Source organism: Montipora capricornis, chromosome 14 (assembly GCF_036669925.1).
Source record: "Montipora capricornis isolate CH-2021 chromosome 14, ASM3666992v2, whole genome shotgun sequence".
In the NCBI taxonomy this organism is placed as follows: domain Eukaryota; kingdom Metazoa; phylum Cnidaria; class Anthozoa; order Scleractinia; family Acroporidae; genus Montipora; species Montipora capricornis.
Window position 1 is genome coordinate 15,510,660 of NC_090896.1, and position 16,099 is coordinate 15,526,758.

Here is a 16,099-nt window from a genome sequence, read left to right on the forward strand (position 1 = left end):
TGGAAATCCTCCTATTTGTAGCGGCGTTACAGCGGTTCCGAGTTGGCCAAAATCCCATTCGTTTACAGTAATTTTTGCCGTGTTTGCTCCCCAGCCAAGATGGCGTCATTAACCATGCAAAGGTCTATTAAAAGCATTCCTCAGGCTGAGAGTCGATTAATTAAGAACGTTTTTATTTTGCTTATTTGTATTTTAAATCAAAGCATAAAATACAGGAAAATAAATGTAAATTAATCCAAATACCTTAAAGCATATTTTGTATGACATAATAATGGTTTTCTTATTAGTGTACATGATACACATCTCAGTTTGTATTAATGAGCCGTTCTTATTTATAATCGTTTCAAAATAACTTTAACACCACCAAAGTCATCAGGTGAAACAAAGTCTGATGTAAATTTAAGAACATCTTAACACTGAACGTTTGCAGCCTCACATCGCAAAAATATATAAGCACGTTCAGCGTCAGCTCCAAAATTAGACGTTCTTATAAAAAAAAGCCGGAGTGTAATTGTGAATGATGGCACTCATTTATGAAATGTTCATGGATATCTAATCTTGGCAGCGAGACATTCCTTTTTTTTGCAAACCGGGTCTTGCTGTAAAACTTTCTTTTGCCATTTTGGAAAATATTGTTGTCGTGCACCAAGAGAGGATCATCTTCTCATGCATGCATCGTTTTTTTTTGTTTGTTTTGAATGAAAAGTGAATTGCAGACATATCCAGAAAAATACTTTTTGTTTTATAAATTATAAATGTATCTGTAAGTTAGTATTGTCACCTAGTGGATTAGTATAGTATTAGTATTATCAACTGGTGTATTATCAACGGTGAATTAGTTGCTTTTATACAGTTTATTTTCATTTTAAATAAAAATAGCACAACAACTAGCAATAAATGGCAATTTCTGATTGGAAGGGTATAAACTAAGGACACACTTCAGCCGCAGAAAAGATTGTTTGATCTGTTTAAGGTCTGACTTGTAGCTCGCTAAAATCTCTTCCGCCATCTAAATTTTTGAACTGAAGTCGGTGAAAAGTTACCTCAGTTTCCAGTTTTTAGGGGATGTTGAGGTTTCGAGTTGATCGGTGCATAAAGGGTGCTTTTTGGTGGTTTTTCGTATCTGGCACTGCACGGTAGTATATAATTTTCAGTAACACACAGTATCCAGTTTGTAAGAATCATTTCTAATACTATAGATGACGTTCCTTGATGAGGTAATCTTTCTCAGATTCCGTTGCTCAGCCAGACTGACTGTTGAACTGCCAATGAACTACAGCAGATTTTCACGTTTAATCTCGAGTTAGTGGAGTCAGAATCAATCTGAATCCACACCGCTTATCAAACACTTGAGTACTTGTTTTCAGGTAAAAGCAATAACGATTATTTTAATTCTAGAAGTGCTACGGAAACTAGTGAGGAGATATTATCCCTAATCGCGGTTGATTCTTAGGTTTATTATTGTTTTGTTTGTCCTGCGAAACTACACTCTGTGTTCCTGTGGGGATGAAAAGGCTACATGGAATATATGCAATGGTACGTTTCCGTTAGTTTGTGGTTGGTTCGTCAATGGGGAATACACTTCGTGTATTTGTGGGATGAAGTGTGCCCATGCGGGTCACCCTTTGCCTCATAGACTCACTGTACTAGAGTTGTGTGCCTTCTGATCCTGCACAGTTACCATAGAAACCGGGGGCGCAACCCTAGATAGGTAAGGACCTCTCATGTGAGGGATTGTAACCCTCTGGAGAGAATTGTGGCCTTGGGGATTGTAACCCCTTGGCGAAGATTGTAACCTCGCATTGCCAACTTGTTTTCATGGCCTTGGGGATTGTAACCCCTTGGAGAGGGATCGCGACCTATCTTTTCATGACCTGCTAATAGAGTGCTTTATCTCCTACCACATTACCCCACAAACTGTTGTCTCTTACACTTGTTATCATGGGTTGGGAACATTAAAGCCAATTTATAAACCATTATAAATTAAAGTCAATGTGACAACCATGACCTCTGCAAGGGATCGAGCCTAGGCTTTCTCTGTCACAGAGCAACGTTGTTTCACGTGAGCGTCACACCATGCACTTCATCCAATCACATTCTAGGTGCCTCGTGCTTTGGACTAGTATGTCGAGTCCGACCTTTGCTACTGTCATTCCAGTTCTGTCTTCATTGCGAAAACACTTAAGCTCAGAAGCATCTTCCCTTAAGTTCCCTCCCTTCCCCCCTTCTTTCATACCTGGTGCCTTAGCAGCATGTCCCAGGACATGTCGTGGGGGAAGTATGGTAGCTAGTTGTACATTATCTGTGGATTTGTTACAGTTAATGACCTATTTTAACATGGACTCATTCAATGTTTGCATGTCAATGACTCTCTTTTCTAATATGAAGGGTTAAATCCTCCGTTGTGCTTTGTCAAATAGTTATCTAATCAATATTGTGAAATAAACTACGGGTAGGGGTGAAGTGTTTCCACTCGCTGTACTAAATGATTACACAGTGGGCCATTTCCATTAGTAGGGCTAACGCTCACATGGCTCAGATGGGGTAGAAACCTAGCACTTTACATAACACTCTAATGAGTGAAGTCTGTTAGAATATAATTGCTTCACGGCCAACGTTTGTAAAAAACGTAATCTTTCCTTGTCACTGTACTAGGGTTGTGTGCCTTCTGATCGCGCACGGTTACCATAGAAACCAGGGGGCGCAACCCTAGATAGGTATGGACCTCTCATGTGAGGGATTGTAACCCTCTGGAAAGGACTGTGACCTTGAGGATTGTAACCCCTTGTCGAGGATTGTAACCTCGCATTGCCAAATTGTTGTCATGGCCTTGGGATTGTAACCCCTTGGAGAGGATCGCGAGCTCTCTTGCTGGGCAATTTAGTTATCCTACCTTTAATATGACCTGATCGTTAATGGATTGCTTCATCTCCCACCCCATCACCCCACAAGTTGTTTTCTCTTACACTTGTTATCATGGGTTGGGAACATTAATTAAAAATTCAAGAACAGTGTGAATGCCTTTTCGGCAAATAGTAACTCAAGAAGTCTAAAAAAGATGTTCATTAAGTCTAAGACGATCGCTAATGCGCGATGTCTTTGCGTCACAAAGATCAGAAAATTATATTCTGTTTCCGGGACACATTTCTAATGCGAGATGCGTGTCATTAAAAATATTATCAGTTTTCCGGACACTTTTTACTCGTAATTAAAACAATCATTATCCATTATCATTGTAAATTTTTTGCATTATTGTTATTCGCAGGCTACACTTATCATCCAAAATAACAATTATTAATGAACGAAATGATATATGAAATGAACATTGAACTGCGGATATGAAATCAAGAAAAGCTATGATTCTCGCAGTTATAAACGCAATTTTAGCAATTGCGTAGAGAAGCCTGAAAATTTCAGGACTTCAACGGGATTTGAACCCGTGACCTCGCGATACCGGTGCGACGCTCTAACCAACTAAGCTATGAAGCCACTGACGTTAGGAGGAAAGTGTTTTTTTCACAATGGCCGCAAGCCGTTTTGTCGAGGTGACAGACGAAGAATTAAATTGTTTTGAAGTTAATGCATATTTTTCAAATAACAATTATTCACCTGAGGCTCGGTGAATACTTGAATAAAAACTTCGAATTGGTCTCGGTTTTTATTCACAGATATTCACCTTCTCTTCGGCGAATAATTGTTAAATAATTAAAACTGTAGAGCCCATTACCCCATAGACCAGCCGGACACAGAACGTGTAGATAAGCTTTCTATAATCGTGGACAAAACTCTTAAACAAATTACCCTTCCAAGCGCCTCCAGTTGTAAACAAACTATTGACCATATTTCAACTCCCCCCTTCCCCCCCCACCCCTCATAATGTGGTTTTATGGGGGTCACGAACAGTTTCCTGGATATAAAACTTTCCAAATCAACACTGGATATAAGGGAACAGGGGGGAGGGGTGGGGGGGGGGGGGGTAAGGGAGCAGTAAATGTTTTGAAAATGTTTTGGAATTCACAACGGAGAAATAGTAAACAAGTGCATTTTGTCGGTTTGTGTACTGTTTTCTCAACGAGTTTTGTCCTCGATTGTTGCACCCAAAGATTTTTGTACCTCAAAGGGTGAAGCATCCAGCCCTTGTTACGGAAGTCGTAGTTTCAAAACCTGGCTAGGACTGCCTGCTGTTAAGCAATTCGCCTATATTGCTTACCGTTATCACAGTTTTTCCCCGTGAATCCTTTTTTGCATGCACACAATTACCATGAGAAAAGCAACTCATGGGTTCCTTCCTATGAGTATGGTGCTGCGCTAAGCCGCCCTTCGAGCCGCCGGAGCTCCGCTATTAATAAAATCTTAATCGTTGCAATTTTGTGAAATGTTTGCGATCACAAACACACGAACCTTCCCCAGACAGACTTATGAATTGGAACAAGGAAGGATTAAGTTTTTGCAAACGTTGGCCGTGTAGCACTTACATTTGAACAGACTTAACCAAGAGAAATTGATGGGTCTGAGAGGGAGGGTCATGGAGTTGGCCGGGATATGTTATGTCCTCGAAAGTTATTTTTAGAGTAGCGGACGTCTCTGTTCTAGCGGAAGTCTGTCTTCTGAGAAGTCCGCATGCAGTCTTGCTTCGCTCTCAGGTTCTTAGTGAAAAGAGAAAATGATGGCGCGCGTGGAAGGCTGATAAATATATATTTTCTTTCAAACATCGGACCGAGCTTGGCCTGCATGCGGACGTCTCGGAAGACTAAAAATAACTTTCGTGGACATGACATATCCCAAGGGCTGGACCGGGAGCCTCCTTCTCTGTCCCCTCTTTTTCTCTTGACTTAACTGATTAGATTGTAATGTTAAGTGCTAGTTTTCTACTCCATATGAAACAAGTGGGCGTTAGCCCTACTAATGGAAATGGGCACACACAATTTCCCACCCTGGTCAGAGTTTGTCTCTGTCCTTGTGTGGGCCCATTTCCATTAGTAGGGCTAACGCCCACATGGTTCATATGGGGTAGAAAACTAGCACTTCACATTATGAATTAGAATCTTCCCCTTCCAATGCATAACTCTATCAGCTGTCCAAACGACTTCCTGTTACTTCAGAAACTTTGCATTACCTCGTGTCAGGTCCAACTATGCTAGAACCTGTCCCAAGCTTAAGCCTTATCACGAATTTTTGTTTTGAAAAAAATGCACTTCCATATCTTAGAGGCTGTTACGTCGGAGACTTGTGCGGAAAGCAGTGGTGTACTTTGCTCATGATATACCTGAATATTATTTATTACAATCATGATAATTACACAGAAACATCTGATTTTGCAAGGATTTAGTTTAAATTGATTCATTTATTTAGTTATAGTTACTGTCTTCTCAAGGTAAGAGTTAACATCTGCATTTATCCTAAGCTAAAAATAACGCATGCTTGGTGATCGAGTTCCAAAAGTATTGTAGCTCAAGGGAAACGCCAGATGGGCGGCCCGAAGCTTCGCTTCAAGGACGTCATCTAGAACCACATGAAAACAGCCGAAGTTGATCTTGATACCTGAGAGGACCAAGCATTGAACAGAACAGTCTGGAGTGCTGTGGTACGGACATCAAGGTACGCAGTACAGTAAGAGCGCCTCCATAATCTGCCCCAGGCCAGACCAGCACTCTGTTACACACCCCCATTGCAAAAGTACGAGTCATAACCACGTCAAGACCTCCAACTCAGTCATCATCGAAATCGATGGACTGCAGGAGAGAGTGCTTTTTTTCAATCATTGTTTTTTCATTTTTTACAGGATTTCAAGATTATTACAGAATGAAAGATAGATGCTTGCGATCTACGTTGGATCGTAAAACATTCCTTCCGCGAAAAGGCGTCGGTTGTTTATTGATGAGAATGATGTCACATACAAAAATACAATGCTGTGCAGTTGTTGTCGTTTCTGCATGATAATTCATTGTGGCTTCACTTTAAAAAGTACGGACGCAATACCTACACCAACTCTGCATTTTATATAATCTTCAGTTTTAAGACGTTGAACTGTCACATGTTCTCATATTCTGTATGCAATTATGTTTAAATCAACTTGATCGAACAGAGAGGATTCGCATTTCTTTTTCGTTTTTTAAAACTAGTTTTGAAGTCAATCCTTCCATGTTACACCCAATTAAATCCATTTTATTGTTTCAAATAAATTTAAAGACAATGTGTCACGGCAGTGAAGTTAATTCTTGTTTTACCAATTACTCGTCCCAACACGCTACGCAACTTAACTTTACCATATAACCCCGATTCGGAGTTATACGCTTCTGACTTTACCCTATCAATGCTTTTAATCAACACAACTCAATGTTTCATGACCAAACATGTACGTCGAACAAGCATAATTTAAGTTACAAACACCAGAGAAGAAAAACCTGTTGGCTGAACAGTTTTCAAAAACCCCAATCGCAATCCATTTTACTTTTCTTCAATTTTGCCCATCACTGTTGTTTCATTCGAAAATGTCTTCGTGCAGGGATGGCGCAGTGGTGAGAGCACTCGCCTCCCACCAATGTGGCGCGGGTTCGATTCCCAGACTCGGCGTCATATATGGGTTGAGTTTGTTGGTTCTCTACTCTGCACTGAGAGGTTTTTTTCCAGGTACTCCGGTTTTCCCCTCTCCTCCAAAAAACCAACATTTGACTTGATTTGTGTTAAATTGTTGATTTCAGTTTACAGTGTCCTCAATTAGTGCTCCAGCGCTAGAACGACAAGACACTTAAATAAAATTCCTTTTCTTTCATAATTTCATAGTACATTTAGTTATTTCGCTTGATTTTTTTGCCAGTCTTCAGTCGATGAATTTGCCTAAATTTCGTGCCACGGCTCCTTAAAGTTCTAATGCTATTTCGAACTTAGGTTCGCTTTGACAAGGTTGACGAGGTTGCCGTGAATTGGGACCTACATCAGACAACTGACAGCCGACGATTGTCGACCGGCAACCGATGATAGCCCGAGGCCACCACGAACATTCCAAAATGTACCATGAGCACGGCACTACGAACGAGGAACTATTGTGTATCAGGATTCTGTACTCTGAGGACCACTGGAACAGATGTGCAGGGTATCATGCCCACTTCTGTTATTACCATGGAGACGAAATGAGGCGGTGTGATATCGTATACTAAGTTCAATAAATGAAGAGAATTGACGTCTCTCCAATCGGATAAAACATCTTCAGTCTCTCTGGTCAGCGGTACCAAATCATCCGGGTCACCTGTAGAGAAACAGGACAACAGCAAGTCAACAAAAGGAAGACAGAAGGCAATAGGCCACTTTAGATATATTAAAATTCAGCTTGAAAGAGAGGTTTGGAGGACAAAGACAAAGGAAAGTGGCATGAAATGTTAATATCTTTCACATTCATTGCAACTTGTTTCTCTTGTTTTTGCCCTCTCTGCCTCGCTATCAAGCTGAATATTAATATTTCGAAAATGGCATATTTGTTGCAAAGTTTGCTGGCACCAATATTTCTTGACCAGACTAATGACACCGGAACTACCTTTTATCAGGAAATATAATCTAAAAGTCCGCCCAAAATAGTCCATTCTGCGGGGAAAATCCGGGACAAGGGGACAGCATAGGACGAAGTAAGTGACCCTTGCACTTAACTGAACAATTTAAGCAATTGCCTTTTCTTGACACCTGAAAAATTCAGACGCCTTCAACGCGATTCGAACCCATGACCTCTGCGATGCAGGTGCAATGACGGTGCAATGCTGGTGCAATGCAGGTGCAATGCTCTACCAACTGAGCTATGAAGCCACACAGTTGGGTACAGGTCAATTTGTTGGGCTCTTGTGTTTCCGGGGGAGGACTTGATGAATGAAATGATTTATATATTTATATATAGAGCGAGTTTCAATCGAGTGTCGTAAAACCAAAAACAAAGTAATAACTTTGGCCAATCAAAAAGGACGGAGACAATCCAGTAAACCAATCAGCACTCAAAGTAATTACACGTAGCCGACACAAAGTGCGGGAAAATGTGCACGCGTAAGCCACGATTGGTTTTGCTTTCACTTCAGGGGTCAATTCAATAAAACTTTTACACGTGTAATTTACAAGTGTAGCCATAATGATTGTTTTAGAGTCTGAGAACAATAGCTACACTTGTAAATTACACGTGTAAAAGTTTTATTGAATTGACCCCTGATTGGTTGAAAAAATGGCGCGAGAACTTTCAACCAATCACTGAGGGAAGTAAACGCAAAACCAAAGCAATTTGCTAATTACTTTCGACACTCAATTGAAAACCTCTCTATTTGAAGTGCGGGTTATAGTGCAGTTATAGAATTGTGGGACAGAATGGGAGTTCTCTCCTGGTTATGTTCCCTTTGTTTTACTTACTGAGCTCATTGGAAACAAAGGAATCTGTCTGCACTCTCTCGCAAAACTTGTACGTCTCACAGCAAACCAGCACTGGCACATTTGACGCATGCGCCACCATAGCGATAATAGACGACCCAACACGTGACTTGACATAACCATTGGCGAGAAGGGCATGGGCACCGAGGAACACCTTGGACACCTTGACAGCGATTGAGAGAAAGAGTAATGGTGGATTACAATGGAAGAACTTGGAAACACTAGGGAACCGACGCACATAAATCAGCCATGACACGTTTCAACCATCCTTATAGTGCTACTACGTTTAAAAATCTCTCTTCTTTCAATTTTGACGGAAGGTTTGCTTGAGACACCGAACGAGCGGCACATTCAGCTTTCATTTCTAGGAGGCCTCTTTCTATTTTAATGGCAATTTATCTTAGCCAACCCCTATTGCTTACAATCAAAAGTGAGCGGTTGGGCCTAGGAGAGCTGGGTCCAGAAGAAATTGACGGTAAATGCAGCTTATCAAGAATGGGAAACGTGATTTTGAGGATGTTGTTTAAGGAAAAAAAACAAAACAAAAACAGCAGTAGACTAGCAACCTTTGTGGCATGATTATGGTGCTGAAGCAAGAATCCCCCTAATGTGATCTTGAGGATGTGCAATCTGGTACACATGATTAATTAGCCACGTAAGCATGCCCACTTTTAGAGAGCAAACAACGCATCCTTTCTCTCAGTGTATGTAGTAGCTCTTGAGTGATAATTAAAACGAAGTATACAAGGATCAAGGGTGATGATTCGGTTAACAAGGTTCCTAAATCAATAGTACATAATTAGAACACGTAAGGACGACTCCAGCATCATCTGAACTGAAGGCTTGTCAGCTTCAAGAATAGTGTGGATTTGCGCTAAAATGGAGGTCCAGGTCCAGCCCTTCATCTTTCATACGCTTTCCATCCACCACTGTACGCAATTTCTCTTTGGAAACCTCCGAATGATATCGACCACAAATTTTCACTACACAATTAGGTTTTAAGTACAAAACACACCTCTTTAATGACATAAGACACAGCACTGATTAACACATACGAACATCTTATCCCGTGTTTCACCAGTCTTCGGAGACACTGTCGACCTTAACAACAGAAAGGGAGAAAACACACTCCTTATAAAATTTCCCGTGAGACCCTCTGGTATACATCGCATGATCTGTAACAAGGTTACAACATACATTCTGGGAAGCAGAGATGGAAAAGTGAGGGTTGCCAACAAAGGGTTGCGTTTTTTTGGTTCTCGCCTCTGCTCTGTTTTTCTCAGGGAATTCATGAATTGACTCTCAATAAGGGCATTTCCGAGTTCATGTCTACCTCCTCTTCAGAGCGAGTCTAAGTGCGAAGTTTGTATCATTCGCGATTTTCTCAAATCCCAGAATACAGTTCCATTTGGGGGTTACTTGCTTTAAAACAATGGATATCCAGCTCACTGAGGTATGATGCAGTCCCAAGATTGAATGACTTGTATTGTTTTTATGCAAAGAACTCCCTAAACGTATTGCGTTATGGGAATGCGAAAATAGCGAATGGAAATCGGTTTTCATTCATATGTAAAATTACCATCACAAACACTTCGCGCTTAGACTCGCTTTGAAGAGGACGCAGACATGAACTCGGAAATGGACTATTAAGTGAAGTACAATCGTCCGGGTGAGTATCACACTGTCCTGGGCTTGTCGATTTCGTAGTTCGGGTCCGGAATGAGAACACTAACGTTTTTCCAAGGGAATAGGTCCATTTGTCGACAGTATCTTTGTTTAAGCCAACAAATATAGTGTAGCTACATGTAGTAATGTAAAGCACACAGAAATCGCGAATTTTCTCTCCACACTTTCCCAGAAATCGCTCAACTTGGCTATGATTGCGCATTCTTGCAACTTTGAGCTACCAGAATTTAAGAAAACATGCGCCCGTTAGGTCGCAAAGAAAACAATTTACGCTACCTTCAAACTTTGGTCTCGAATCAACAACTACCACTCTGAACTGCTTTCCAGCATCGTATGCATCTTTTAAAATCTTAAGCACCAAAGAGGAGCTAGACATGAATGAAAAAGAATCAGGAATTGTAAACATGGTCATTCCGCCAGTGTTTCCCAGGTTCGATTCCCGTACTCGACGCCATATATGGCCACAGATTATTTTTCTCTGGGTACTCAGGTATTTGGGAGGATTGTGGGAGGCGCGGTGGCCTCATGGTTAGAGTGCTCGACTCCGGATCGAGTGGTCCGGGTTCGGGTCCTGGCCGGGGACATTGTGTTGTGTTCTTGGGCAAGACACTTTACTCTCACGGTACCCATTTATACACCTGGGTAGAGAGGGGCACCGGCGAAGTTAATGCTGGGTGTAACCCTGCGATGCATTAGCATCCGATCCAGGGGGGAGTAGAAATACTCCCAGGAACTTCATGCTACAGAAACCGGAGATAAGTGCCGGCCTGGTGGGCCTTTTAGGCTCGTGGCAGACTTTACCTTTACTCAGATATTTCCCGCTAAAAGGGCAAGAACTATAAGGCTGCACTAGTGAGGACAGCGATGTTGTCTAAATCAGAGAGATGGGCAGTCACACGAAGAAGATGCAAGGGTAGAAAAGAGAACAGAAGTTGCACAGATGAAAATCCTTTGACGAATGTGTGGCGTTTCTAAACTGGATAAGATAGGGAATAAGGGAATCAGAGTAACACTGAGTGAAGGTCACAGAAGTATCGAAGAAAATACAAGAGAGACGATTTACAAAACTCACCAAGCGTATGTAAGGACAACATCTCCATCATTTATCTTGGTCCTTGCGTATGTCTGCGAGATAGCAACTCCTGCAAGAACTATCCTTTCCTGAACAAACTTGTCGATGCTGTCGATAAGACACTCCTTTGCCTGCAAATAGAACAAAATCAAAGTTACATTTAAGGTCAGGTGCCTATCACCTCAACAAACCTCTCCACTTTCTTTATTCTCCGAAATCTTTCCAACTGCATTGCGCAGTTTTTTAGACCTTTTTTAGTGAAAACGTAATTTTGTTAATAGCTGCGATTTGATCGATGACCAAGCAATGAAGGGGAATGGATTGGACACCGGTTTGACGTCGCAGATTACTTTGCATCGCTGTTTTTCAAAGAACTGTCGCAATGCAAACCAGTCGGTGACATCAACCCGGCCTTAAACCTATTCCTCTACCTTGCGAGGTTGTAGATCAAATTACAACTAGTTTTTCACTTTTTACGAGCCTCTTAACCGGTGGCTTTGATTGGTCAAAATGATATCGAACGCGAATATAAAAACCAGCGCCTGAACTCCGTTTGAATGATTCATACAAAGTTTACCTTGTCGTCAGGCATATCAGGAGGTGAATGTGTTATTTGCAGCTTGAGATATTTGATGGCGTTTCCCATACTGACCGACAAAGGACGGCATTGGGTAAGAAAACTGGAAAACATGGAATGATAAAAGAAAATAATGGTTAACACAAGTGCAATTCCACAACAATTACATCAAATAATACTTTAAAAGCTGTCTGGAATCCAAAGGCTTGGCGTCTGATGTTACGTAACGGACCTTCTGTGTTGTTCTGTGCATGGGATCTGTTATTGACAGGAATTGAGGTCCACATAGGGAAAATAACTGCTTGCAGCTATACTTTTAATGTTTCAAATAATTATGCCAACCACCGGTACAGAAGCCTGTTGTTGGTACATTAACAACAGGTAACATAAACGATACAAATAATTACCTTTGGTTTGGAAAAAAAATGTGTTCAAGGTCTTGACCTCAGGTGTATTGGCTATAATTACCTGATATTAGGTTTGATTTTGGAGTCCAGGTCTCTGCAAAGTTCTTTTTGAGGGGGTGTAGAATAATCTGCAATTAACTGCAAAAAGAAAACATGTACATAAAAAATATACTGGTGAACCAAAAGACGTTTTTAAGTCGTAACCAAAACTTTCAAATAAATATAATTATTAGACAGGGAAGAGTGGGTCAACAACATCTAGTTCCACCAAAAAAAACTATTACCCTTTAACCCTCTCCCTCCAAAGAGTGATAATTAATTATTGGGGGTGAGTGATTAATTTGAAGATTTTACTTTCAAAAGCCAGGCAATTTTCCTCAAGGATGACAGGACCAAAGACACCTAACTAATGATGCAACTGTTGCATCTAATCTTGGTTCGTTTATTTTCATTGATCTTACCTTTTTAAAAGCTAACAGAAGTGCAACACATCTTGCATTTGACCCACATATAATTCCCTTAGCATACTGTACTCCAAGGGTGATAATAGCTGGGTGGATATTGCCAACACTGCCAAGACTGAAAAGAAAAAAAAAAACTTCTTTAGTGACGAGGGTTTTTTCAGATTACTGCGGTTTTGATTATTCTGCAGAATCCTCTTCAAGCAAGAATGGGACAAACTGCGTTTTGCATGGCTTCCATCAATAAAACTTCTGACGCCAAGCCGAGAGATGACCCGAAACAACGGGATGCTGAAATCAATTATTGATGCGTGACATAACCTCCCAATCAGCATCTTTGGTTCCCACGGTACATTGGTACTATCACTTTCGTTTTTGTCTTTCATTTTGCCGTGAGACGCACCTATGGTGAGTCGCCAATTAAGTACACTCTATGTATGTATTGTACTGCAAGTGAAATAAAGTTGACCATGTAGTCTGCATTGGTGTACAAGTACATGTACATACACTGTTAATAAATGCGATTCATTTACATAGTAACAGTGCTCTGATTAGCCAATTTAGTGGACTGTATTTTACAGTACAGGCCGCCTCAAGGTGGTAGACTTGTACTGTAAGAAATCGAAAACCATCTCCTGACATTTTTTGGCGTTTAGCGTCATGTTACGGTGTGATGAGAACTTGTTTATGTCAGAGGCAACGATTGGCAAATAGCTAGGCGAATTTCGAGGGATAAGTTCGATAACAGTAGCATCATCTACGTACTTCAACCTGGTACTGCAATCTTCCGCCAGCCTATTAACCAACACCGCAAACAGCAAGGGTGCCAATCAATTCCTTGGGGAATCCCTCCGCGCGGTGAAATAGGAGGCGAGAGTATACCATCTATTCTAACCCTTTGTTGACGGTGACACAGAAAGGCTTTAATCCAGTCTGGTGAACTAGCTGTGTAGTAGATTATGGCTTACAGTATGGCCCTTAAACGCAGGTACTACTTAAGAAGTACCCTTCAAAGCATCAAAATAATGTGCCTCCTCTCTTAACCCACATCATTCTTTGACTTCTCTAAGGCCCCGAAACCTTTTCTTTCCCAATTCGAAAGTATTCCCATCCACACGTAGCGTATTCAAATCGCATTTGCCCGTCTACACGTATCCGAAACGTATCTGGATTCACTATAGTACTCAGAACTCCTGAAGGAAACAGAGCATGCGCCATGAAGCCCTCGGCAGCCATCTTAAGGACTGATTTCACAGTAAGGAACTGGATTCGATCTAGTTACGTCATCCGGCTAAAAAATTCTGGATTTAGTGTCCACACGGTTCCGCTCCACTCTGGAGAGCGTATTCAAAACGTTCCGGATTCGCCAGCGAATTCGCCGGATAAGTGTGGACGGGGCCTGAGTTGATCACTGTACCTGATTTCTTGTGTTAAAGATGGATCCTTTTCATATTGATGAAGATGCGAAAATAACCCAACTTTTTTCTGAGGTGACGTGCGCTGAGGAACCTAAAAAAAATAACCATATATACTCACTGTCCAACTACATGTATGCAAAGATGGCCCTCGTTGGAGCAGTAGCTGAAAAAATTTCCAGTGATGCTGAGAAGAATTGGCATTGCCTGTGGTCTCATCATTGTTACTAGAGAGCTTAAGATCTACGACGACGACGTCGACGAAAACGCCACAAAACAATGATATCATTGGTTAAAAGAGCATAAATAATCGTGCTGCACGTGCAGCACGGATTTTAGCTCATATTTTTGTGGTTCTCTGCATGACGACGACGTGAAATCACTAAATTTTAGGTTTTGGCGACAACGTGAGCATGCAGCAGAGAATCTTTCATTCTCTATTTTCAGTCGAAAACCGCTCGTACCAATTAATTTTTGGGATACTTCGCCCACATTGTACGACGTGAACGAGATGGAATAATCGCGAAAGACTTTTACTAGAGCAAAGTTCTATTTTGAGGTGACGTTTTCGTCGACGTCGCCGTCGTAGATCTTAAGGTCCCTACTATTGCACACTGTAAGCCAGTTCGGAGTTTCAAGAGACGAATGTGCGCGTTGGGATAAAAACAAGCATATAATTGTCTTTTTTGTTATGGTAAACAGCTGCAAGATTTTTTTTTTTAATACATCCTTGCTTTTATCCCAACGCCCGCACGGTTTTTGAAACTCTAAACTTGCTTATTATATTGCACAAGTATGCCAAACTCATTATATAGGTATGTACGTGTACATGTAAGATTGATTGAGAGTAAGTCAATGTTTACCAAACGTCCACACAGTGTGCACTCAGTCTGATACATAGTACTACTGTACTTGAAACACAATCGTCAGCAAGATTGTATATATATGTATTTCTTGTCAAATTGTACACTAACAGCACAACCCAAAGTAGAACGCAAAAAGGTACCCAAAAGTTAAATGTATCCATTCAAATTGATCCCCCATAATTTGGATTGTTTGGCATATTCCCTGTCTGATACCTTCAGAGAGGGCTGGTACTGTTCAAGAGAGTGAGAACTAGACATTTAGCTAGCACATGTCACCGAAGGTTTTGAATGGCTTGATTTTTAGTTTTGCTCAAAACTAGCCGCAATTTTGCAAGTTATGTGGAAATGAACTTTCGGACATAGCCCTTTTTCTGATTCAAAATTCAAAATTCAGTTTCAAGAAATACATGTAAGCTATGCAAAATATGTTCGGTTTAAGAGGATTTAAGTGCCAAGTAATAATCAGGTGACCAAGGGCGTAACGTGTTAAGTGAATAGTTTAGATCTTTACTGGGTTGAAGAAGATTGTTGGGACCATCCGACAATTTGCATAAAAATAATTTTGTATTATCAGCATATCGATAAGTGGATGATATTCATATATGTGTACTCATACCTGCTGTCTGGCTAATTTCTTGGCCACTTTCTTTTGCACTTTTTCATCATCGGCTTGAAGATCATGTGCAACCATCACACGATGGCCTGTAAACAGAAACACACAAATAGAAAACAGATGAAGCAATCACTGTAAAAAAGGAATGTCCAAAAATTTACGTAATGATCTCAAAGAAAGTCACTGTGTCCTGTCAAGTCTTAACATAAATGCCATCTACCACAATAATTATTATGATGCACTTATTTTTATCATCATCATTATTGTCGTCGTCGTCATCATCATAGTCATCTCCCCTTATCGGCGTCATCATCATTGGCGTCATCATTGTCGTCGTCGTCATCAGCATCGTCATCTCCCTTTATCGGCGTCATCATCATTGGCGTCATCATTGTCGTCGTTGTCGTCATCATCATCGTCATCCCCCCTTATCGGCGTCATCATTATCGTCATCTCCCCCTTATCGGCGTCATCATCATCGGCGTGATCATTTTCGTCGTCATCATCATCATCATCGTCATTATCACCATTAACATCATCATCTGTCCTCTCATCTCCTAATACACTACATACAGTCATGTAAGTCCTCTTTTCTCAAGTTCTAA

The 16,099-nt window shown here is 40.9% G+C and overlaps 1 protein-coding gene across 1 annotated transcript in view; it reads right to left on the reverse strand.

Moving 5' to 3' along the window:
- Nucleotides 1-6,151: 6,151 nt before the first annotated feature.
- The window catches only part of LOC138032568 (translation initiation factor eIF2B subunit delta-like), a 17,371-nt gene continuing 7,423 nt past the window's right edge, over nt 6,152-16,099 (reverse strand). Inside the window, exons 6-15 of the mRNA XM_068880274.1 lie at nt 15,498-15,583; nt 14,018-14,109; nt 12,601-12,718; nt 12,201-12,277; nt 11,733-11,835; nt 11,156-11,286; nt 10,360-10,451; nt 9,413-9,498; nt 8,380-8,560; nt 6,152-7,246 (exon numbers count right to left, since the gene is read on the reverse strand). Of these exons, the coding sequence (XP_068736375.1) occupies nt 7,041-7,246; nt 8,380-8,560; nt 9,413-9,498; nt 10,360-10,451; nt 11,156-11,286; nt 11,733-11,835; nt 12,201-12,277; nt 12,601-12,718; nt 14,018-14,109; nt 15,498-15,583 (1,172 nt within the window). The 3' untranslated portion in view covers nt 6,152-7,040. The remainder of the gene's footprint in view (nt 7,247-8,379; nt 8,561-9,412; nt 9,499-10,359; nt 10,452-11,155; nt 11,287-11,732; nt 11,836-12,200; nt 12,278-12,600; nt 12,719-14,017; nt 14,110-15,497; nt 15,584-16,099) is intronic.